Genomic DNA, 25,160 nt, shown 5'->3' with positions numbered 1-25,160 from the left:
CATCTACATGGGCTTTCTGTGAGAATTCCATTTGAACATTTTCCAGACATGAAGAAATCTGAGTGCAGTGAAAGTTGGGAAAGGATAGTACATGAGAGACTTACTGACTGGGGTTTATTTGAAGCTATTTAGGAGGTGGAAAGAAATGGGTAGGTAATAGACAGACACCTCAGTAGATGGCTACCAGTGACAGCAGAATGGGGAAAAGCTAACATTTTTGAAGCCGACATGAATTTCCTCTGGAGATTTGTCTGAGTGGGATTGGGCATCTAATGGCTACAAGTAGGATATCAGAAATAGAGAGCCCACAAGAAATAATAAGCAAAGAAGGAGAGGAGAGAAAAATGAAAGCACAAGATAGATGCCTGTGTGCTTATTCTTCTGTGCCAAGCTCTGTTCGCTGAGTGTGTACAAAGACAGCATCAACCTGCCAGGTTCCTGCTTACTGTGATGGAACAGTATACTTAGATGCCAGTACTCTCATTTCCCTGCACACAAGGAAGCTAAAACTGAGAAGCAACTCATTCAGATACTTGGCATGACTCAGGAATGCTGTGGGAGAGAAACCAAAGTTCATTTTATTTTGTTTTTGTTTGAGACATGGTTTCACTACTTAGCCCTGCTGCTTGATGTAGACCAGGGTGACCTTGGACTTGATAGAGTTCCACATACCTCTGTTTCCTAAATTTGGAGATTAAAGGGTTGCAGCACCAAACACGGCCAAAAGCTCATTTATATGGTATAGCGCCAGCTGTGGTTGGTACAGTCCAGTTGATCCTCGTGCTTGGAGGCTGATGGAAAAGGATGGCTACAGTTGCAAAGCCAGGCTGTGCGTTTAGCAGACTGTGTTGCTCTTTTTAAAGACAGTCTCTACTGATCATGCACTAGCCTCTTCTTAAGAGCAGCATTATTTAATACTTAATAGCAATAAAAGAAAAAGACACCATGAACGTGAGAATAACTGAGCATATGGGACGAGTTAGTAGAAGGAGAGAAATGATGTGGTTATCTTCAATTTAAAAATTGCGAAAATAATTTGGGTAAAAAAATAACATGGGACAGGGATTGAATTCTATTTTTCTGGAAACTTCTAATATTGTTTTAAAGGTATTTAATGATAGAAAGTCATTTGCACATTAAATTCCAAAATTACCAGGACATAATTCTTTTTACCAACGAGCATTTGTTTAAACACTTTAAATAATTAAAAAAATTAACTTCCAATCTCCGTCACACAACAGAGAAGGTCTAAAGGATCTGTGTGTCCTGTCTCATAATCAGCTAACCTGATTTACTATCAGCCAAGTGTGGGAATCCAGACTGTTATGTTGCATGGAAAGGCTTGTACATGTTACAACTTCTTCACAATTGAACCTAATTCTACTTATCTCTCCTGGTTTAATAGCTGGCTGTTACACATGAGACAGTCATGGCAAAAAAAGATCTGGCATACATTTCAGAATGTTCTATTGGAGTTATTTCTAATACCGAATGACAGTTTATATCATTGCATATAGTAGAGACATATATAACATATCAGAACAAAAGGAGGAATATGGTGCCCTCAGCAGTCACTTCTCTAAGAAGTAGGTGTTTGTGCTGTCGACTTACTGAGTCAAGCTTTCCCTTAATATTTTTCTAAAATTAGGAAACTACCAAAGTTGCATCACAGAAAACATATCAAATGTATGTGACTTCTAAAAGTTAATGTTTATAGTTGTGTAGTTTTACTAGCAAGAAACCCGTTTCTTTTTCCTTGGCCTGGGAAATAGTATCAAAGTAACTAAAACAACAGGGTCTTTCATAGATTTGTCTTTTGAGTAAATGTCTCATGTGCTTTCCTGATCTGGAGCCTGGGCAGCAGCATTGATTAATATTTCTGCAGGACTGTCCTAACTTTACACTCCGATTTGCCACCTTCCTGCCCCCTGAAAGTTGCCATATTACAACTCAGATATTTATGTGTATATTTGGAGATAGATAATCAAGGAGAATTAAAGTGTTTATTTCTTTGCCAAGGAGTCTTATTTATTTATTTCTTGTTGTATTTATATTTTTCATTCACATAGGTTGGTGTGTGTGTGAAGATACACACACATATCAATATTTGAACAAGTAACATTTGTGAGGTGTCACACAATTGTTTTTGTATGGTATAATGTTAATCATTTTTATGTATTGAGTTGTGAATATAAGATGTATCAACTAGATTGATAAATACTGGCAGGACCCACCTCTGCCTTTGAGACATCACCTTCAGACAGGCAAAAGTCTTCACACAAGAATTGATTGTTTATGTCGTATGCGGTTCTTTTAAAACAATTGTGTTTTGCATTTTGTATTTAGGTATAAAATCAGTAACTGAGTGGAATTGTTTTTCAAGGACAATACAAATTATACCTGCTATTATAGCTCTCTACTAATCAGTCTGTTTATAAATGTCTGCCATTCAATTTGGGTTTATACCAGGCCAATGGAAGATATTTTTGAAACTTTTAGAATATTTGTTGGAAGAAACAGTATTTATTGTGGTGAAATAGAAAACAAAGATACAGCACCAAAATTGCTAGTACCAGAACCATTTCATTTGTGTTTTGTAGTTTTATCTGTGGATAGCTTTTAGTTTGGCTACAGTGGAGAGTTGAGGCAAAATGTACTTTTGATTCTGTGATGTTCAACATCTGACATACAGATGCCTTCCAATTTTGATAAAGCATGATTAAGTTAAATAAAGGAGCTATTAGTTATCCATACTAAAGAGTATGCATCTCCTATCGTTTGCATGTCACACTTTGTAAGACTTTATTGTCACAATATACTAATTATTTCTAACCGTAGCTTTATTTTATGTTCTGATCTTTTAAAAATCTATGACTTGAAAATAAATAAAGGTTTTTGTTTGATAATGTTTGATCTCCTGATTCATAAATTAATGTTTTCTGCATATCAATACATCCTTTATACATTAATTTATCCTCCTTTTTACAATTCTTGTTCTGAAAAATAAATAGTAGATAATTTGATACTTTAAAAGATATATGATGATGGAGTTACTGCATACCAGAAAGGCTTATTTGTGTGTTAATTACAAAGAATAGAATGATATTTTCTGTAAAAATATTTGACAACTAGATTTTGAATTCTGATGTGTTAATAATTTGAGCTGCCTGTACGTTAAAAATGAAATGTAATTCTAATTAACACTGTTGCTTTGTTATTTTAAGCGAAAACAAATGTGACGTTGGTTTCTCTGGTTCCCTTCTTTATTATGCCTCCCTACCCCATCTCTTTCTGCACAGGGTGGGTATTCTGCTCCCTCCTTCTCTCCTTGGCAGGGCTCATTCCAGGGGATGCCACGGACTGTTCCACCGCACCGCAGACAGAGTGAGTCTGTGTCTCTCACTCCCATCCTGCTCTGGCTTCCCCTTCATGGTATTTCCCGTCTGCATGACCTGTCCTTCCCAAGTACCTTCTTTTCCCTCCTGAGCTATCTGCAGGCACCTGCTAGGGAGCACTCCCTCTGGTCTGCTCTCTTAACACTTCCTTGACGCATGCAAACAAACCTCCATTTATGCCCTGAAAGCTGTCAGAGGTTAATTTCACCTTAACACTGTTGAAACCTTCTGCTGTGACCCTAGACCTACTGACATGCATCTGTCTTTAATTAGATCTTGTCAGGATCATGAAATATGTGAATGAAATTGTTTTTTACTTATTTATAAAATGGGCACATTATTCACACATTTGATGGACAGATGCATACTGTTTAGGGATCAGGCTTACTAGACCATTGCACACTTCTTTAAATATTTCCTAATCAAAGGCTTTGATTGTATTTGACTGCCTTCTAAAAAATCTTTTAAAAATTTTTCAAGCCCCCCCCATTTTTTAACCACTAATATGTCTTTATAATTTGTTAGCTGCTTCACAGCACAGAAGCAATGACTTGGAATATGCATGTTTACTAACATTTAATGATTTAGTTATCACTAGACCTTCCACACATGTTGACTGCGTTAGATTATGTATTTAAGTATACCTGGTAAGTTGGCTGTATTTTATCTTTTTTGAAAAGTCACATCCTCCCCCCAAAGTTATTATTAATGTAAAATAGTCATCAGAGTTAGTTCTATACCTCCTCCATGGATTTATTCTAATTGTGATTCATACCATTTTTTTTCATTAATTTTCCTTATGTGAAATATCAGAAGTCCCAAGGGGATTTTTGTCTAAGGATATAAAATTCATTTTTTAAAAAATTGTCTTGTAAATAATTAACATGAGTTCCAGATAAGACAGGGTTTGGTTGGTGCCTCTCTTTTCCTTCTGTGATTTTTGTTTTGATGAAAAATAGTCTGTAGAGCCTGTGGACTATAATAGGTAATTCTGCAGCTGTTTCTCTTATATGGAGCAGAGAAGAGGAATAATGTGGTACTGTCTTCTCTGTTTCTAGAGACGCTGCATCCATTTCTTCTGTTTAAAACCCATAACATATGGGGAACCATGCAGAATTGCTAGTGATAATAGGAAAATGATTAGTAATGATGGATTCTGAGGCTTGTCCTCATTAGCTAGCAGTGCTTGACGGTTTATCTCTTATCAGCCCACCTGCCTCTGTGCCTACTAAAGGCCCCCTTTATCTCCTCCTTCTCCCCTACCATGTGCCCACCTGCCTCTGTGCCCACTGAAGGCCCCTTTATCTCCTCCTTCTCCCCTACCATGTGCCCACCTGCCTCTGTGCCCACTGAAGGCCCCTTTATCTCCTCCTTCTCCCCATACCATGTGCTCACCTGTCTCTGTGCCCACTGAAGGCCCCTTTATCCCTCCTTCTCCCCTACCATGTGCCCACCTGCCTCTGTGCCCACTGAAGGCCCCTTTATCTCCTCCTTCTCCCCTACCATGTGCCCACCTGCCTCTGTGCCCACTGAAGGCCCCTTTTTCTCCTCCTTCTCCCCTACCACTTGTTCCCTTGTCATCTCTCCACTGCTGCAATATGAAATTGAAGTAAGGTTAAGTATCCTGTATTGCAAATGGAGCTTTTTTAAAAAGTATATTTTTAAATCATGTATCTGGAATTATCCCTCTTGCTAATTTAACTGAAATAATTTTAGAGTCTTAACCTTTCCTCTGGCCATGGCCTTCTGTTGGCAGTTTCTCTTCTTCCTCGTGGATTCAGTGCTGTTAGGTTCTGATTGTGTGCTGCAGTGTTGTGATCAAAACTGATCTTTGATTTTTCTAGGTCAAACCTCTTTCTGCATCTCCAGATTAGGAAAAAAGTAGGGATCAGTAGTATGCCTTAATCCTGCTAGCCACTCAGGGATGGGTAGATGTGTCTTTCTCTAGAGATGCTCATAGGAGTCTTGTTGAATCAGAGCTCCAGGGTCGTTCCACATCCTTCAACAACCCTCACTGAGTTTAAGAGGTTCTTCTGGAAGAAAAATGTGTTTTAACAATACACTGTCTTTGAGAGTCGCCCTGTGGATAGATAATGCAGTGTGGTAACAAAGCTTATTTTTATACCCCTCCCTTATTTGTGTGATGAAGTAAGGCCATCAAATCATAGGAATGAATCCAGTGATTTTACAGAGAGTGTAAGAATAGCGCTTTTTTTTTGGGGGGGGGGGGAGTGGCTGGGCCATAGTGACTCACAATCCCAGCACTCAGGAAGCAGAAGCTGGCAGATCTCTGTGAGTTTGAGGTCAGCCTGGTCAATTAAATGAGTTCCAGGACAAGATCCAAACCCATACAGAAAAATCCTGTCTTAAAAAGCCAAAACAACAACAAAAATAGTTTTTTTTTTTTTTTTTTTTTTTTTTTTTGGTATACTAAATGAGCATTCCACCAGATAATGCCTGTTTATACATTTAAGTAGTGTGTGGTTCCCAGCACTCAATTTTTATAGAGTTGATTATAAATAATAGAAGGTAGTTAAGAAGTTTCTCTTTCATTATAATGTTTCATTTAAAAAGTTCTTAAATGATGCCTACGCGAGCGTTGACTAGAGTGCACTGTGTTGATCATCAGTGCAAAGGTCAGGAGTTGTGGCTGAGCTGTCAGTAATGGCGGTCTGGTTTGATTGTAAGAGTAGAAAGTCTAGTGTGCAAAGATAGCCTGTCCTAAGCGTAGAGTGTACCCAGGCCATTTCACAAAGCTGCACTGGCCAGAAATCACCTTGCTAAATTTAAAAATAACTTTAGGAAATGGTGGTAAGTATACAAGTTCTTGACTTTTACACGATTTTCTTTTGAAATATTTATATTTTTGTGAAAATTTTTATTATAAAAATGAATACTGATGTTTATTTTGTGCTGTTTTTCTTCTGATTTCAAGGAAAATTTTTACAGGCTAGCAGAAAATAGTTTCTGTTTAGGTATATGGAGACCTTCCTGTTTTCAGTGGAGACTTGGTTCACTGGCAGTGGTCACTGCTTCTACTCTCATGTCCACCTACAGTGGATTGAGTGATGAGTGACCTGAGGCACAGTAAGAATTGCTTCTTGCAAATAGAGGAGTCTACTGCCACACTTGGTGCCTCAAAATCATATTTAAGAACAACGTCCATTTGTTGCTATGCCTAACATCCCCTTCAGAATTTTCTCTTGGTTATGTCACGTGAAAGAACTTAGAAATTCTCTGTGTCTCTGACTTCTCTATGAAACAACTTAGATGGGAAGGAAAGGAAACAGACTATATGAAGTACATCTTCATCTGTCCTATCCATCTAGCAATTTCTGGATGTGTTGCTTGATATCTAAATTTATATTCTAATAATAATTATATTTACCTGAATTACATTGAAATCACAGAATTTATAGATTTTGTTTTTTCCTTTTATTGTGTAACCTTCAGGTAACACTTAACATAATTTTGACAAGTGATGATAAATTTATTTTGCAGCCCAGCCCAGTGTATATTTATTGGATACAAGCACATATTTAGTCAGAAGATTCTTAAATAGTACTTTCTTTTAGAACATAGATAGTATAATCATTTTTTTCTCTAGTGACTTAATTTTTTTTTTCTAAAAATGTTAGCAGCTTGCGATAGGGAAGTCCCTAAATATGTCTTCCATATAAGTCTGAGTGAATATAGGGTTAATATACCAACTTTAAATATGGAGACTAAAAACCTGCGACAGGAGCTGGGAACACGATTCAGCAGCTAAGACACTTAAGCATGAGGACCTTAGTTCTGATACTGAGAAACCCTTGTAAATATTGGTGGATCTGCTGGTCCTCCTTCAATTCCAGCCTCAGAAAGAGTACACAGGGGTCCACAGAGCAACCTACTTAACAGACTAGCAATATAAATGAGTTTGGGATTTGGTTGAGTGACTTTGCCTCAATGAATTACGTGGAAAAATGACCAGGAATGATTCCTGGCATCAACCTTGAGCATCATATGCACAGGCAAAACCATGTATATACAAATATGTACACACCACATGTGAAAAATAAAAAGAAAAACAGAGCTTGGACAGCTTTGTATAAATTTTATGTCATCATAGAAAACATTTTTTACAGAAATATCTTTATCATTTTAAGTGTTTTCCCCTAAAGATTACACCCATTTGCCAGGAATGCTTTCTGTTGAAGATGCTGAGACTTGGGCAAGAGCCATTCCTAAGTTCAACCAGATAATGATCATTCGGCTTCCCCACCTCACCTGCTGTTAACTTGCTTATTTTCACCAGCCTGCTCACTATTTGAGTTGTCGTTGTCATTTGACTCAGGAATTACTATCTAATAATTAAACATTGCACTTTGGAAAGTATGTCTAAAAATATTTTGAAAATTTTATGTATAGTTTATAAATATATCCATATATTTAAGAAAAAGATAAAGATAGAATTGAATATGTAAGCATTTTTCTTGAATTATCACTTGATCTCCAGAGCTATTATCCTAATTTTATAGTCAAAGATATAAATCACTAAATCAGAGAAACTCTGTCTTGAAAAACAAACAAATCAATAAATCAGAGAGATGTAGTAATTTGCCCAGGCAGAGCCTACATCTTGCAGTTTATTGGAGATGACCTTTCCTTTAAAATTTAAAATTTCCTCTGACATACAATATAGTGACACATTATAGAGAAGCTAAAAGAACTAAAATAATTTTATGTGTTTCCTTCAAGTCTTTCATAAAATAAGGATCTTTTGTAGTTCTAGACATTTTTGAATCATGTAAACATTTTTCCCATAGTTGCTATAACTTGAAACCACTCTTTTTGTGGCAATGTATTATCTATCACTTGGATGCAGTTTCTGATGAAATGTTTGTCTTCTAGTTCTTGTAAAGTACTGCAGTGCAGCTTATCCTTGTGTATAACCCATGCCAGCACTTCCTCAGGCAGCGCTCTGGAAGGACATCATTTACTAAAGCCTCTGCACTCACTAGGAGCAATTACTATTCCAGACATGCTGCTGGGTTTGATTTACATAGCCCAATCTGACTGACTCCAAGATGTGACTTCGATCAATTGTATATGCATTGTTGCTTCATCTGTTGTGTTCTTATGAGCAATTTGCTTTGGGAGTGACTTTTCATAAAAATAAAATATTTTGATTGCCGTGGAAACTAGGATAATTTGTAGAAACTGAACTAAGTCAATTGTATATTAAGCCATTTTTCTGTAATATTATACATACATATATTTTGCAGTCAATTTCAGATGCTATCTAGCATAGTTATTGTTTGGTTAATGAGAAATGTGCACCTAACTCATGGTCTAGTATGACTTTCCAGAAGCCTAGACACGTGTTAGTTTCTGTCAGCACCTACAGTTGTGGCAGGTGCAGCAATTAGTGTTTGCAGTCTGAAGCGTTTTGTGGCGCCTGCTCTGCAGATGGTGGGAGTGTTTCTTAAGCCAGCTGCTGCTGCTGAGGCATTGCACTCGCATGCCCTATCCTATTGGTTGCCCCAGTGGAATTGTATTATTGTTAAGCAGTTTAGGAGTTTTTTTCCAGAGTGCTCTGTCTGCTCCTGCTAGGTCGGGACAGATTCTGTCATTAGGGGATAGTTGCATGGATTCAGCTGTGTCTCACTGACTATGCCTCGGGGCAGTCACTCCTAAGCATGGTGATAATTTAAAAGCAGTTTATTGGCTGTAAGCTCAGAGGATCTATGAATTCCATGTTTCTGTAGTATATATATATATATATATATATATATATATATATATATATATATATACATACACACACACACACACACACACACACACACACACATACATATAAATCATATGTCCCCTTAAGCTTTGAAATCTAAAGGACAAAAGAGTATTCCTGATTTCCAAAAAATCACTGGGAACCATGATTGCTAGTCACAGAGGGGCTTATTTAAAGAATTTGTCTTTACAGTGATGTGTGGAACTTCATGTATAATTTTTAATATTTCTAAATTAAGGTCCAATTATACCTTTAAGAGGTCTTTAATGCCATTGTAACAATAAAGCTAGCAAATACTAAATTTATTTGCCTTTATAATGTGCTAGAAGTTTTTTTAATTACTAAAAATTATTTTCTTTTTCCTTTCTTCATAGGGATTTATATGGAGCTAATCTCCTTAGGTCTTTGGAATTTTAGAATTAAATTGGGTCAAAGTTCTTTTCAGTATAGTGTTTGGTAAGAGTGTAAGAAGTGTTAAACATACTTTTCTATGGGTGTAAGCCACTTTAACAAATAAAAGGCATATAAACTTATTAAATATGCTTTACCATTTGCAATATACCGTGTTCAGAAATGAGTAATGCCTAGGAAAACACAAGCAGAGCAGATACCTTTGGCTGCCACCTAGTCATGGCAATCCTTGGTGTTTTGTCTGGTCTCTGATACCCTTGTCCTGTCTCTTTCTTGTCTCTGCTCTCCCATTGTGCCTTTGGCAAGGAGTTGAGAAGTTAGTCCATTACTTCTCTGACAAAGCGTGGTACAGTACAATTTCAGATTTTTTCCTACCACCTTCCTCATGGTCACTTTTTGCTTTTCTGTTTTCTCCCAGTTTGCATGATGCATGTCAGCGTGCATGCATGAGATCTGTACAGGCATGTTACAGGTAGCTCCATTTCCATCTTCCTTTGAAGTATTAAAGTGTATTTAATAATAATAGTAAGCCTATATGTAGGTAAAAAATAATTTTAGATATTTCATGTGTGTTAAACAGTAGCATTTTTATACTTGAATATTTTCTGTTTTCTACTTTACAGACTATGAAACATTTTACTGAGGACTTGGTATTTTTGCTGCCATCTTTTTTGCTAGTGACTAGAAGGGAAGGATGCTTATGAAACCCAACATGATAATTCTAGAGACCTCTGGGGTGGAATGAGAGAGGGTTCCCTCTAGTGGTCACTGTGGAGCCACCTCTGTCCAGAGAGACTGCTCCACCAACAGGCTTGGGCTTGGTGTCTGGTTGGGGAGTCAACTAAGAACCACATAGGAACTATGTGTGGATTTCTTGCTTATCAAATGTTAAGATAATCATCTATTAAACTGCATATTTTGAAAGCCCAGGAATTTATAACTAATACCTAAGTAATACAACAATAATACATTTTAGTGCTGCATTTTCAATTTTTTGATGGTTTAAAAAGGGACCTTTGCCACTTGCTGAAGTGTGTGAAATTTGAACTTTACTTCATTAAGTGTCTGTGCCCTCATTTAGCAAAAGAAGAGGCTAAAGCCTTCCACTCAGAGTCTCAGGAAAAGTAGTCCACCTGTGTTCAAACTTAGAATTGTGGTTTCTGCCCTTCGACATAAGGGAGCCTCTGCCTCCCTGTCTGTGATTTTTCCAATATTTGTAAGTGCCAGAACTCTATGTGAGACTTGCAGTTGCTGAGCCTAGCTAAACCTAGTAGACTTGCTATTATTTATGAAATTCCACTTCAGGGCACTGTGATCATTTGCTTAGTATCTCACTGATTGTAAGGATTAGATCCAGAACTCAGACTTAGATCAGTCTGATTATAGATGCTAGGTAATCTAACACTGTGTTTGACTAACTCTATCATGGAGCCATCTGGTAGTTCTTTGGAAAGTTTTAATACTTTTTATGTTCTAAATCCAGTTCCTCTGTCCAGGAGGAAATTGAAGGAATCTTCACTTCGCCGTAACAGCCATATATGCCTGCTGTTGATTTAAAACACATACCGTGATAAACGTTATTTAACTATGCATTTGAACCTAGAAACCTCATGTTCTATAGCAACTAATTTATTTTCATATGATAGATATCTTGACTATTCTACCAGGCCCAGTTGTGAAAGAGCCATACCTTGGACTTTTCATGCTTAACTTTCTAATTATCATAGGTGATGTGTGTCAAAAAGTCCGGTGCTTAAGAGGTTTGCATGCATAGTTATACTGTTGCTACTGGAATAGGGAAACAGCTAAATACCTGTTGAGATAGTTTTCCCAGTGTCCTGAGCCAGAAATGCCTATTCAAGTAGAAAAAGCACTTGATGGCTAAGCTTATAGGTCATTATGAAAGATATTTCTGTTGAAGTTAATATGTAATAAAATCAAACATTTTAAGAAAAGGTTTATTTCCTATTATCTATAATTATTTGTTCATTAACTTTTAGAGGTTGATTTTTATTTAATCATTAATTATCTGTTAATGATCTAACCAGTCTTCTTTGCTAGTTTATGTCCAGTTGGATCATTCTTGTATACACAGCTAATATTCACTTGCTCATTTTTATAGCAAGCGTGTATTTAATCACCACTGTGTGACAAATTCTACAATGGAAAATGAAGTGTGAGTGTGCTCGCATGAGGAGCTCCATGGTCCGGGTTATCCTTGTAAGCAGTCTAGATAAGTATCTGAGGTTATCACTGATGATGAACATCATGCCTTTGCAGTCCCTGAGTAGTGCCTATTGCTCACATTTCACCATGTGACCTGGAAATATGTAGAATGGTATGGTGACGTGTATTTATCCAAAACTCCTATGTGAGACTTGCAGTTGCTGAGTCCCATTAGAACACTGGACACCGGTCTGCATTTCAGAACTGTCCTAACAGACCCTCCACAAGTTCCAAGGTACTAAGCCTCACTAATTAGTGACTACAGGAGGCTTCCTGAATCCCCTAATGGTTCTTGGATGTTTGTTACCGTATGTTATGAGTCGTGTAAGCTGCTAAGGCCATGAAATACATGGACTAGCAGGTACTTTTCCAGATACCTTGCCCAGATGACAGGAAATACTGTGAATTTTCCTCTCCTCATATCTATTTGTCCTGTCTTCTTCCCCCAAAATATGTTCATTTTGCACTTAAAGCTTTATTTGAGCTGTTGGTGATTGCTCACTTGGGCTGATGGTAGCTTATTACATTTCCTTAGAGTTTCTTCCCCTTATTGAATTTCTCACTGGTTCCATCAGAGTGAGCTCCTGAAGCACTCTGTATCCTCTGACCTGCTTAGCATTCCTCAGTAGCTCTCATAATCTAGCATTACATAGCTTGGCAAGTTCCTGTAGGCACCAGCCTTGCCTGTTCTGCCAGCAGTGTTCTCTCCACATTCTCATGGCATCTAAATGACAGAACATCATGTTCTTTGTTAGCCATGGCCTTGTCCCAGCTCACATCTTAGAGTTCCCTCCTTCCTATCTACCTGGCATCTCCTGCTCGATTTAAAACTTTAGTCCAGATTGTTTGTACAATTTATGTTTGTGCTCCAGTCAGGGTTTTGTTTTCTTTTTGATTCCATGTTGTTGGAAGTGGTTTTGTAATTTATTTACAAGCTCCATAAAGCACAGGGACAGCTTTGTGTTCACTTCCAGGTCTTCTCACTGCTAGTCCTGTGATTTGATGGACATAATTGCTTTGTAACAGTTACTGGGTAGTTTGTCTGCTTGTGGCAATCTAGACCATGGAAGGATGCCTCTCCTGTTGTCCTCCACTGCTGTTGCCTTAGACCTCACAGTGTAGCAACTTCTTATTCTCCTTAAAAGAGACTTTTTCTCTTCATAACAGTCGAATTTTCCAAATCACAGTTTTCAAACATAGGGAATTCATTTTAGAATAGGAAAATTATATTATTAAAAATAATTTTGCATGAAGTATAAAATTTACATTATTTATCTTATAGAAATAACTGATTATTTTTCAATTAGATGACGTCTTTGTTAGGTGTTTTATTGCTATGAAGAGACATCATGACTATAGCAACTCTTATAAATGAAAACCTTTCATTGAGGGGGCCCACTTATAGTTTCAGAGGTTCAGTCCATTATCATCTTGGCAGGGAGCATGGCATCATGCAGGCAGATGTGGTGCTGAAGCTGAGAGTCCTACATCTTGACTCAGAGGTAACAGGAAGTTGACCAACTCACTGGGTGGTATCCTGAGCATAGGAAACCTCAAAACCCACCCCCACAGTGACACACTTCCTCTAACATGGCCATTCCTACTCCAACAAAGCCATACCTCCTAATAGTGACACCTCCTATGAGACTGTGGGGCCAGTTACATCCAAACTACTACATCCCACCCCCTGGCTCCCATAAGTTTGTAATAATGCCATAAGGAAAAATGCATTTAGTCCAACTTCAAAAGTCCCCATAATCTGTCACAGTCTAAACCATGTTTTAAAGACCACAGTTCAAAGTCTCTTCTGAGATTCATGCAATCTAACTCTAATCACCTGTAAAAAAAAAATCAATCAAAAAGCAGATCATATACTTCTCACATATAATGACATAGGATATACATTACCATTCCAAAATGCAGGAAAGTGAGCATACCAAGGAAATACTTGACCAAAGCAAGAACAAAAATCAACTGGACAAACCCCACACTCTACTTTAGTTTCTTTTTTCTCAAATTGGAATCTTAGCTGTGTGGGATCTAGCCCTGATATTACCACTCCCTTGATTCCATTTCTTAATACATTTATCATTTATCTCCTTGAACACAGGAGTTAGCCCTAGTCCATGTTCTAGTGCTCTTCTTCTTCTTAAAATTTACATTTTGTAGTTTACCCCTACTCAACTTGCTTCTTTTCATTTTAAATCTTCATTAGAGTTGCCACTAATATCCCCATGATAGAGTCTGCACTGGATTGTTTTGAGAATTTTTTTTGCCAAGAGAATTAATCCAAAATTCTTCATTTTAGCCTCAGGCAGACTCTTTGGATAAGGGCAAAAGGCAACCACTTTCTTCACCAAATATCACAAGAAAGAGCTATAGGCAACATACTAAAATTCTTCTCCTTTGAAACATCTTGAGTGAGCCCCTGGCAATTCAAATAACTCTTAGCACCTTTGTCTTCCATGCTCCTACTAGTATGGCCCATTAATTAGTGCTTAAAGCGCTCCACTGGTTTCCTAACACAAAGTCTATGTTATTCTAAACAAAACCACGATCAGGCCTATCACAGAAATACCCCGGTCCCTGGTCTTAATTTCTGTCTTAGTTAGGGTTTTATTGCTGTCAAGAGAGACCATGACCACAACAACTCTTATAAGGAAAACATTTAATTGGGGTGACTCATTTGAAGTTTAGAGGTTCAGTCTATTATCATGACATGGAGCATGACGGCATGTAGGCAGATACTGTGCTGGAGCTGAGATTGCTACATCTTGCTGGCAACTGGAAGTCAACTGAAAGTCACACTGAGGGAAGCTTGAGCAAAAGAAACCTCAACCCCCCCCACCACCACATAGTGACATACTTCCTCCAGCAAGGCCTTACCCTCTGCAACAAAGCCATATCTCCTAATAGATCCTAATTCCCTATGAGATTATGAGACCAATTACATTCAAATTACCACAGATGATAGTTTAGACTTTTCTATGTATAGCTATTTAATCTTGTTTTCTCAGCTAGAAGACTGAACATTGTATATTCTTAGCAGCTTTGCCATTTTCCGATTGTCAGTCTTGTGAATGGAGTTTGTTATGTTGAATACATGCAGCAGGTCTTTCCAATTCTGTGTTTCTCCATGAGAAGTGGGGAATGTGAATAATTAGCAGGGCAAATGGCTGTGTCACCTTCAGGTCACAGTGAGCCTTTTCTGGAAGGTTGGTGCTCTGGTTACTTTGCCTTAATAAGAAAAAAATGTTTTTGCAGGCTAGTAGCATCTTTTTATTTCTAGGGCCATAGACATACTGCAGAAAAGTCATCTTTAGCCGGGCAATGATGGAACATACCTTTAATCCCAACACTCGGGAAACAGCCAGCACTTGGGAGACAGAGGCAGGTGGATCTCTGTGAGTTGGAGGCCAGCCTGGTCTACAAGAGCTAGTTCCAAGACAGCTAGGACTGTTACATACACAGAGAAACCTTGTCTCAAAATACCAAAATTAATAATAATAATAATTGTCTTTTAAAATTGTCACTGATATTTTCAGTTCTTAGATTGCTTTAAGATCTTTTAAACTGATGTGGGAAAACTATTCTGTTTGTAGGTGAAAGGAGAGAAAAAGTACGGTGCCCTTGACCGGTAGTGCTGCTCTTCTTCAGACTGCTGCCTTAATAAGGCCCTGCTCGATCTTTCATTCAGTATTTTTGATGTTTGTGATTGCTTTTACATGCTCACTGGGAAACCTTCAGTAGAATCTACTGAACTAGTTACTAATGATATTTTAGTGCCTTTCAATTTTAAGGACAGTTCATCCTTCTCCGTGGTAATGTATTGAAAAATGCCCACTGTCTTTGAAGTCTGGATAGTTAGCATTAGGCAGCAATTGGGCTAGCATTCTTTTAAACATTCTAGAGCTAGAGTTAATGTTAACATTCATTTTTCTGTACAGTTTAGTTTTGATTATTGTTCTGCCTTTTAAATATAGTATTTTTATTTTTAAAGAATTTTTTATTTGCATACAATGTGGTTTGATCATTCTCACCTCCTCATTTATTCCACTAAGCACTCCGAGATCTACTTTTACCTCTTCACCCCCTCCCAACATTGTATTCTTTTTAAAGACTAAAAATAAAATAACCTCATCCAGTTTTTGTCGCCCATGTTCTCCCTGGTGTAGGGTTTTCCACTGGAGCTTAGCTAACTGTCAGAGGCGATACCCCTTAAAGAATACAGATAGTGCTCTCCCAAAGCCATCAGCTGTGCAGAGCTAGCTCCTCAGGAGTTGGGACTTGCTAGCTCCTCCTTCCTCCATGCTGGAATGTTGACTGGCAAGATATCTTATAAATCCTCCTGCCCACTTTAGAGCCCTGGTCAGCCCTCAGTCATCTCTGCTGAGTGGTGATCCTGTTCCCAGTGACTCCCAGCTATGCCACTTCAGTCTCTCACTGCTGACCCTGGGCAGCCACTTGTACTGCTAGTCAAGGGGTAAAAGAACACAAAGATGCAGTCGATTAGGTCTGTCCTTTCAGCAGAAATGTGAGAGATACTGTGTAGGTTAGCATAGTTAAAAAGTATTTTTATTAGTGAAAAGGATCTGCTAAAAATCCACATTTCACACCCAAAGTTTTTGACATTTTAGTCCAAAATATTAAATAGAAAGTAGGTATATGGGCGAGGAAATGATTGTTATTAATTTGTTTTAACTGACTCCTATGTCACTTTGTACTTTTTTTTACTGGATAACCCAAAAAAGGGAGTCACATGTTTTTTCGAGTTTGTATAGATAGTATCATATTAAGCTGTTGAGGCCATGCAAAGCTGCAAGGACTTGAGAACTTCAGTTCCAGGTGGTTGCATGTTTATGCTTTCTCAGCTGTCCCTGAGAAAATTGTTGAGTGACTGGGGCCTCCAAGGGTTGAATTTAGTGCTGTGCATGTACTGGATTAAGTGTATTGGACACTTTTGTGTAAATCTTTAGAATTTCACATAAATTAATATAGTAGTCTTTCCTAAACCTTGTGTATCTCTTGGTAAAAGAGATACAGCGTTTGGCAACATGCATAAAAATGAACTTTAAAATGCATAATAGCTGGAGAAATGATTGAGTGGTTAAAAGCTCTGACTGCTCTTGCACAGGACCAGGGTTCAGTTCCCAGCAATCACCTTACAACCATGTGTAACTTTAGTTCCGGGGAAGTGATACCCCATTCTAGCCTCCAAGGACACCAGGGACACTTGGTGTACATATACACATGCATACAAAACAATGATGTGCATAAAATAAAGCAGACAATATCTTGAAGTTTACCATTAAATGTAAGCGCCACTTAAAGACATTAAACCAAAGCACTAATGAAATTTTCTTCTGTAGCCCTTGTAGATAATGTTGAAGATGATAAATCTAATGATGCAGGGATTTTTTTCTTCATTAAATATTTAAATACTTTCTTTTGTCCCATTTAATTTTGGATTTTGTTCGGTGTTTGCTGCCTGTATCATTCTTGTTTGCCTTTTCATTTGATATGTATCATGAGTTTGCTTGGATCCTGCAATTCATTCTTTACTTTAAAAAAATCATGTTTTCCATATTAAAATATAATAGATGTCAATTTGCGTAAGTGCATTTGTACTTGCATTCATTCTGAGTAAATTTCTAATATAAATTATTGATTTTTTTTTTTATTTTAACAGCCTCAAGTACTACAGCCTTCCAGCAGCCATCCCAGATCTACAGACCACGCCCAGGGAAAACTAATAAAGCCACAACATACCGAGGCCCACAGTGAACACAGAGTCCAGGGCATGTGCCAGGATGGTGTACATCCAGATGGAAGCTTTACACATGGCTTGCAACAAGAAAACAGCTATGATTTGGAAGAGCGTCCTTTGTCGCCAAGCCCACAGTTCACAGTGGATGTGGTGAAGGACATACCTTCTGAAACGAGCCTGAGCATGACTGTGAATGCTCAAGAGCCACATCATTTGGCAAAGAATCAAACTAGTGACATGCAGTTTGTACCTACTCCTCCTCAGACACCTTCCCAGTCAAGTACAGTGGACCAGACTAAGACGGTTGGAAGAAACCAGTCTCCTCAGCCCAAGTCCAAGCATTTAAAGCCATCCACCTTGAGTTCTTTGGCACCTCCAGATTCTGATTCATCACCACGTAGGACTTCCACATTTAAGAAGTCACCAGTAATCGCACCATGTAATTCAAAGCATCAGCCAACATCTAATCAAAACAATCTCACAAACAATTTGAATCTGAAAACATCTAAACTCCGTCCCCCTTCTGGCACTTTGAAACAAAAACAAATCAGCAATTCCCAACTAGAGCCTCAAAACTTCCAGGCCAAGACAAGCATCCCAAGGCCATTAGCACGATCAAAAGAACTGCAGAATCTACACAGCAGTTTGCATTCTGGGGACTGTGTGGCCTCTAATCGATATTCTCGTCTTCCTAAACCAAAGATACATTAAGTGCATAGCCATCACCTGCCAATTTGTCTTTCGAAAACGGTCTGCTCTGTGATAGCTTTATGTGCAGTTTATTACTATGTTGGAGGTTCCATTACAGCAAATCTTAAAATTAAAACTCAGAAGCTTCTACTAGTTTGGCTCTTCCATTTTCTATTCTAGTTGAACTTTATACCATTTGCACATTCTTGTCTCAGGTAAAGACAAGTTTACTTCTCCATCTCAGAGGCTGAGTCATACTATCCAGCCCCCTCTCTGCACACCAGAAAAGTCAATATTCCATTTACCAGGCAACACATGTACTTTACTAATTTAGTCCTGTTGTGGCCCATAACTGGTTATTAAAATCTCACCCTTTGCTTACTCTTACTGTGAATATGGTTACTATTTGAACTAAAGATCCATAGTGATGATGGAAGATGATTGTCCATAAGCAGGGTTCTGGCCAGTGTTCTGTATATTTATGTGGTCTATGCAAAATCTCCACAATGAATAAAGACCAGGCTTTTACTGGGGGAATCCTTATAGGTTTTATCTCTGCTTTCTAGGATCAATAATACAGTCCTACTGTTTCTCCCTTTTTTCAGACATATTTCCCAGGCTGACAGTTTTCATTATTTTATGTAAACCAAATAGATGTTGTTATAACACCTTATTTCATACACACATGTACTACATGCTTACATTGCTACTGGGTAAATTTGGAGAGCTTGAGATGCCTAAGGGTATATTAGTTGTAACCTCTGTTGGTGCTAGAGTTTTGCTGGTAATTGAGTTTTAAACCCTATTAACTTATGGATCCATCATATTACTTTAAGTTTCCACAACATACATGGAAAATTTAAAGTTAAGTTTTTATTGTAATGTATTGATTTTTGACTATTTGCTAATATCTGAAGACTGGAATAATGGACTTGAAATATTTGCACAAAATTTTGATGCGATATAAGAGGAATTTAAAGCTTATTTTCTATAAAAATGAGTTAAAACACTTTGAGAAAATATATATATAAATTTAAGAATATCATGATAAGTTGCTTTTCTGGGTTTCCTGAGTTTCCCTTTTCTATTTTGAATGAAGGTTTCTTGAAAAGTAGATTTTTTGGTGGGGGAGGATGAAACTGTAGCTAGGAAGCTGTTCTTCCTGAAGGATTGCTGCAGAAGGTAGCTGTGGGGGCTACGGAAACCCACCCATGCTGCTGACCATTTCTCAAGCAGTTGAGTAAATTTACCTTACGTTTGTCCAAGTCATGTCGTCTTTAGGCTGGTCATTTAATTCAAATTAAGATTTTTCAGACAAATAACCTTACAGGATCAGTATCTGATTAGCTGACCAAAAAAATGTATCAAAAGTAATTGTAGCCAAAACAGTTAAGCTGCTAGGCTTCTTTTTTAAATGTCACTAGGTTACAAAGAGAACCGTGGTATCCAGTTGGTTAGTAGAAAGCTTCAGTCATCTAGGGGCAGTCTTCACCTCGTGTGTTGTGATCCCTCGATCTAGTCAGTTTGCCATTCTGAGATGCCAACCTTTCTTGGGTTTGGGAGTGGATGAGCATAGTCTCACACCACAGCACTTTAGTCAGAGTAGAACTGAAGCTCAGGACACCCTGACGTAGGCCGGATGCTATGGAGTCATCACTGCTGTGGGCAGAAAGCACCTCTTTGTTCATGAAAGAGTGCCGGGCTCTTTGCAGCTGTATGTGAGCACATGTGCTTTCCCCTTGTGGGGAAGAGAAGCTAATCTCATCATTGCGTATCGGCTACAATCATACTCTAGCTCCTGCAGTAGAACATACTAGTGTCTGTTTCTTAAATTGGAAGTTTGTATAGACTTTTGTGAAGTGCTTTTGCAAGTTGGCCTTATCCTTAGGGGAAAGTTTCAGTTTTTAAATTTATTTATAACCCTCTGGTTTGAGGGAAATGTCTTCATTGTCTATTAGATGAAAATGTTGACTCCAGTAATTTGTTTATTTTATTCTTTGGCCCCTTTAATTTTTTTCTCCCTGATGAATTTGCAGAAATATGCATCCACCAGTTTATCCTCTATACTGTTGTTGGGCCTCAGTCTTGATAGAACATAGGTAGGCTCATTATTATATACTTTTTTCTTCTTCTTTGTTTTTGGTTGAGACAAGAGCCTCACATATTCCACACTGGGCACTAACTCATTGTATAGCCAAAGATAACCTTGGATATTTTATCGCCTGCCTCCACTTCCAGAGTGCTGGGATTACAAGAGTGCACGACCACACCTGATGTTATGTGGCACTGGAGGTCAAATCCAGAGCCTCGTGTGGTAGGCAAGCACTCTGTCAAGTGAGCTCCATCCCCATCCCTCATCAGTATACTTTTAAAACACAATGTATGCTTCAAATACATTATCTAGAGAAGACATCTACGATGCATTTGCAAAGAACATAGAATATTTGCCTGCAGTTTTCTGTAAAAGCTGTAAGAATATCTTGTCTGCTCTTATTAATACTGAGAAGTGGAGATGAGGGCACAGCACTGCTGTGTAAACAGAGGCCACACTCTCACATCTGCCTTGATCTCTTGAGTGCATCTGTAACCAGCACTTCGCCAACTGTCTTTCACAGAAATGTAGCTCACTTTGTTCTTTTGGTGAGGCTAGTGGGAGTGGGCGAGTTCCAAGTGCCAAGGGGAAGTTGGGCAGTTTTTACATGTGTGGGAAGAAAATATATAGAATTGTTCATTTGTCTTTCAACAGGATGCGTTTCAGACGATTGATTTTTGAGCTAGAGTTTTGCTATGTGGCCCTGAGTTTGTTCAAAGAAAGTTTGGGCTGAGATGTTTATTTGTATAGGTACAGGTGATTCCAAGGTTTGCAACAAAGGATTATAGATGATTTCTAATCTTAGACCATCTACCAGTTGTTTTTCTTTTGGAGTCTCATTTTTCATTTGTACTGTATTTTCAGGCATATCAACTACTGTTCACTGTATTTATATAGATGTTAGGGAACTTACTAAGCATTTTAGTAAGTAAAAATTTGAGTATGAAAGAAAATAACAGATACGCACTTTAAATGAGCTTAATTGCTTATAGTTGTGCCTGAAATATCAAATTGCCTCCTGTGGGTGTGGCTTTGTTTAGTGAAATGAATTTCTATGTAAATGTTGCTGTGGGAAGGAAGCTGTAGAGCCTTTCACTGAACTGTATCCCAGCATGCCACTTTGCCCATGATAGCACTAAGTTTTTTTTGAATGTCCATTGTCCCTTTTAGTATTTTACTCAGTGTATCAAAGGCAACTTCATCCCCATAACTGTCATTTCGGAAAGGTTCCGGGCCACCGATGGTGTTCCAGACACGGGTGTTCTTGTTTGCCACCAGAGTAGTCTGAGCAGCTTCCTGAGGATGCACTTTGGGGTCAACTGTGCTTGTGCTGAAGGCCAGGAAGACAGCAGCTCCATTCTCACACCCTCCATCCTACACTGTAGCTTCCATGTTGCTGAGTTAACTTGGGTAGTTACTTCTGCATGCATATGCACACATTTGAAAATGAAGTATAGCCGTAATATAAATATGTAAGGTTTCCCTTGGAGATGATGGCCTTGCTGTTTTCTTGATTCTGATGCTTGAGTTCTATTTTCTGTTGGTCTTTCCACAGGTTTCTTTAACTTTTTGCTGCAGCAGTTTGAGAGGATACATTTGGACAGATGATAATGAGGTTTCTATAATTATGTAACTTGTTAAAGATTGTGTCTTCACTTTGTGGAGTAAAAGGCACCCCCTTTCTTCTTGGTAGTGCATTGCCGTGATGAGTAATGCTGGCCTCGAGAACTTAGTCACGACTAAAACCGGAAACAGTGTCTGCAATGTCGTTTTCCCCACTGATTTTACAATCCGGTTTAGAGTACATACTGTATATTAGAATTTGCCTGTAAAGGAATTATGGAAACCAGATGTAAAGTCTCTTTCCTGAACGTGTTGGCTTAGTAAATAAAAAATAAAGTTCATAATTATAAGAATGTGTTTGTCTTTCCACAGTTTGTTTTCTCTAATGTCTTTCCCTGCTAAGATATAGAGTACTATTATTTTCAAACTCTGATATTCTGTTTACAAACTCTTATCCATATACACGGTATATCTCAAGCCATGAATCCTGAGAATTTCAGGACTGAGAATTCACATCTTCTCTGTCTAGTGTGTTGGTTTCCCTTGACCTAATATCTGCTTTAAGAAAATACTTTGGTGAGTATCTGAAGAAACTACCTTGTTTGGGGAGATGTGCAAGGGAGAAAATGACATTTTAATTTCCATTTTAAACAGTCCATATACAAAATACTTTGAATCATAAACTTGTCAATATAATTTTGCATACAAAAATGGAAATTTTATTTCCTAATCAGATATATAAAAATTGTATAGGATAATACCATTGTATTGATCCAAAGTGGATGTGTGTGTGTATGTGTGTGTGTGTGTGTATGTCCCAGAAAGAGTTGAGGAAAACTTCATTAATAAGTTTGGCAATAGCATTGGCTGCCTCTAAAGATCTCTTTCACCCTCAAGGCTTTCTGGTCTATTAGTGATCACAGGCTTACAGTGACTCATCTTCCAGTCAGGTGAACAGCATCGCTGCAGTGCCCTCACGTATGCGTTTGGGTCTGTATTTTCATTCTAAAACAGTCTTTTCCCCACAGAAGGAACAGAAGGCAGTGATGCTTCTGTCAGTTTGAGGTGAGACGTAGTGATTCTGCTGGCTGCTGGTCGGGACTGAGCGGGTCCCCTGTCTGGAGCTGAAGACCACCACTTCAGGACCAACCGCCCTTGTATTCACTGTTTTTTCCTTTGAACACAGCAGTAAGGCGATATTACATTGACTCCAGCGTTGTTTCATTCTGTGCTTTAGTTCCCACACAGTTCGGTTTGATGTTGTAGTATGTTCTTGGTATTTATTATGCCCTCATTATCCACTGAAAACAGGGTATACATACACATATATGTATATATTTCAAGAATATAAACAAACACGCATAGCTATATCCAAGAACTCATTAGCTCTATAACAATGGTATGGTATCCTGCTTCCTACTGTAGGTTTGCAGAGTTCAGCAGGTTTCTCAAGCTCTCTAAACCATCTTCCATTTTGCCACCTCATACCACAGTTCCCATTTCTGAAGTCTTGCTGTGGCTGGTGTTCAGATCTGTGGCCATGCCTTTCTCCCTCATCCTCTTATTCAGACAAAATCTAACATCTTGAAGACCTTCCTCCCCACACTCCCCAGGCGAATCTCTGAGGAGAGACTTTGGGTTATCTAGAGAGCCTTTCCTCCATTTTTGGGTCATCTCCCCATCATAACTCTGCCTTTAACGTCTATGCTGTGGAAAAATGATACAGGGAACTTCCTCACAGTCTCTCCTCAACTATAAACACAGAATAGCTGTTTCCCAGGTTCTAAAGCTTGACTTGTTAAATCATCTACAGCCTCTTGGGGTCTGACAGTTGCTTCTTTGGTAATATTTCAAGTGACTATAGAAGATGTTTTCTAGAGCATCACCACGTCTCCGATGTCAGCCACTACTGTGAAAGGAACACTAGATAGGCTTGCTGTGTGTCTGGCTCCCTGAGCTTTTGTGGGAGGTCCCGCAGCAAAGACTCCACAGCCCAGACAGAACCAGCAGAGCCACCATGTAACTCACTGTGAAAACTTCTTCCATAAATGATATTTGCATTTGGGATTTTTTAAATGACAGATAAACAAAAGTAAGATTAATAGCACATATCAGCACGCTCACCAATGTGAGCCTTTCGTAAGCACATTGTCCCCCAGTTGTTTTCAGTTGCACCAAACTACGTTTCCATGACGATTTGGAGCTGATGTTTTACACATTTATGATGGACTAAATTAGGTGAAGGGCAAATGTGATTAACACAGGCAAAAGGAACACAGTGTGTAACAGATTAATGTGCATATGAGATGGTCAGAGTCCTGGTAATGGTGATTATCTTGGCTAGATCCAGGCCTGGACAGAGCCCAGGGAGGTGCCCCTGAAAGGACTTGCTGAGAGCACCCGTGAAACTTGGACCTTGTTCTGACTGCTGTTATTTTGAGAGTGTGTGACTCTGGTAGTAGGGAAGCCTTGCAGAGCTACCAGGAAATAAGGGAAGTCCAGGGAACCATGACTTCCAACACTTAAGAAAGATGCAGAAAGTCATAGCACAAAACAGCTATAGAAGTCCAAGGGTCAACAAAATGTGATAAGATATTGACCCTAGCTGGTGTCTGAGACACCATGGTGCTATGACAGTCTGCTTATGGTACATCTTCGTATCCAAAGGACATTGGTGTGGAAAGCCAAAACGCATATTTCAAGAGAACAGCTAAATTCCATACACAAAATAATTTCACAGCCAAGCAATGGTTTTAGTATTTACCAGAATATTCACCTTACTTTCACAGTATTCTGTACTATAACAACTCATAGGCAAGATAAGAGAGAAACATTGTAGTCACACATATGCTTATAGATACCTGTATAAATCAATAACAATAATGGTGACACAATTCTAGATATTTTACTTTTGTGTCTTTATAATACACATTTTTTAGTTGCGAGAGTACCTCTACAGAGAAAAACTTGTATGTATTTTTTAATAAGGCCATTTCTCTAGAAATTCAGTCGCTGATCTCCCCGGCCACAGAGTTAATGAGCCAGCTGTTTATAACTTTCTAGAATAAGATTACCTTTGAAGTCATTTACGCAGTGACACATCCAAGGGCCTGTATCCCTGACTTCAGAACTAGCACTCTAGTTTCATTTGTTCATTCCTTGTTCACTCAAGTAATTAAAATTGAGAATGCTGTGTGCAAGAGATAGCACAACGATTAGTGATAGACATTATTCACCTCA

General features: G+C 38.4%; 1 protein-coding gene across 5 annotated transcripts in view; it reads left to right on the top strand.

Annotated features, from left to right (window-relative positions):
• The window catches only part of Ccser2 (coiled-coil serine rich protein 2), a 110,184-nt gene extending 87,926 nt beyond the window's left edge, over window positions 1-22,258 (top strand). For 2 of the 5 annotated variants that reach the window (XM_057769255.1, XM_057769259.1), the window contains one exon: window positions 17,498-22,258. In XM_057769255.1, the coding sequence (XP_057625238.1) occupies window positions 17,498-18,286 (789 nt within the window). In that variant the 3' untranslated portion in view covers window positions 18,287-22,258. Of the gene's footprint in view, window positions 1-3,299; window positions 3,433-9,888; window positions 9,929-17,497 lie in introns of all 5 variants that reach the window. The other 3 variants (XM_057769257.1, XM_057769258.1, XM_057769256.1) reach the window with 3 other exon arrangements.
• Window positions 22,259-25,160: the final 2,902 nt, after the last annotated feature.

The sequence above is a fragment of the Chionomys nivalis genome, chromosome 5 (genome assembly GCF_950005125.1).
Source record: "Chionomys nivalis chromosome 5, mChiNiv1.1, whole genome shotgun sequence".
NCBI classification, from domain to species: domain Eukaryota; kingdom Metazoa; phylum Chordata; class Mammalia; order Rodentia; family Cricetidae; genus Chionomys; species Chionomys nivalis.
Note: the sequence above shows the minus strand (reverse complement) of the source record. Positions and strands in the feature narration are given on the sequence as shown.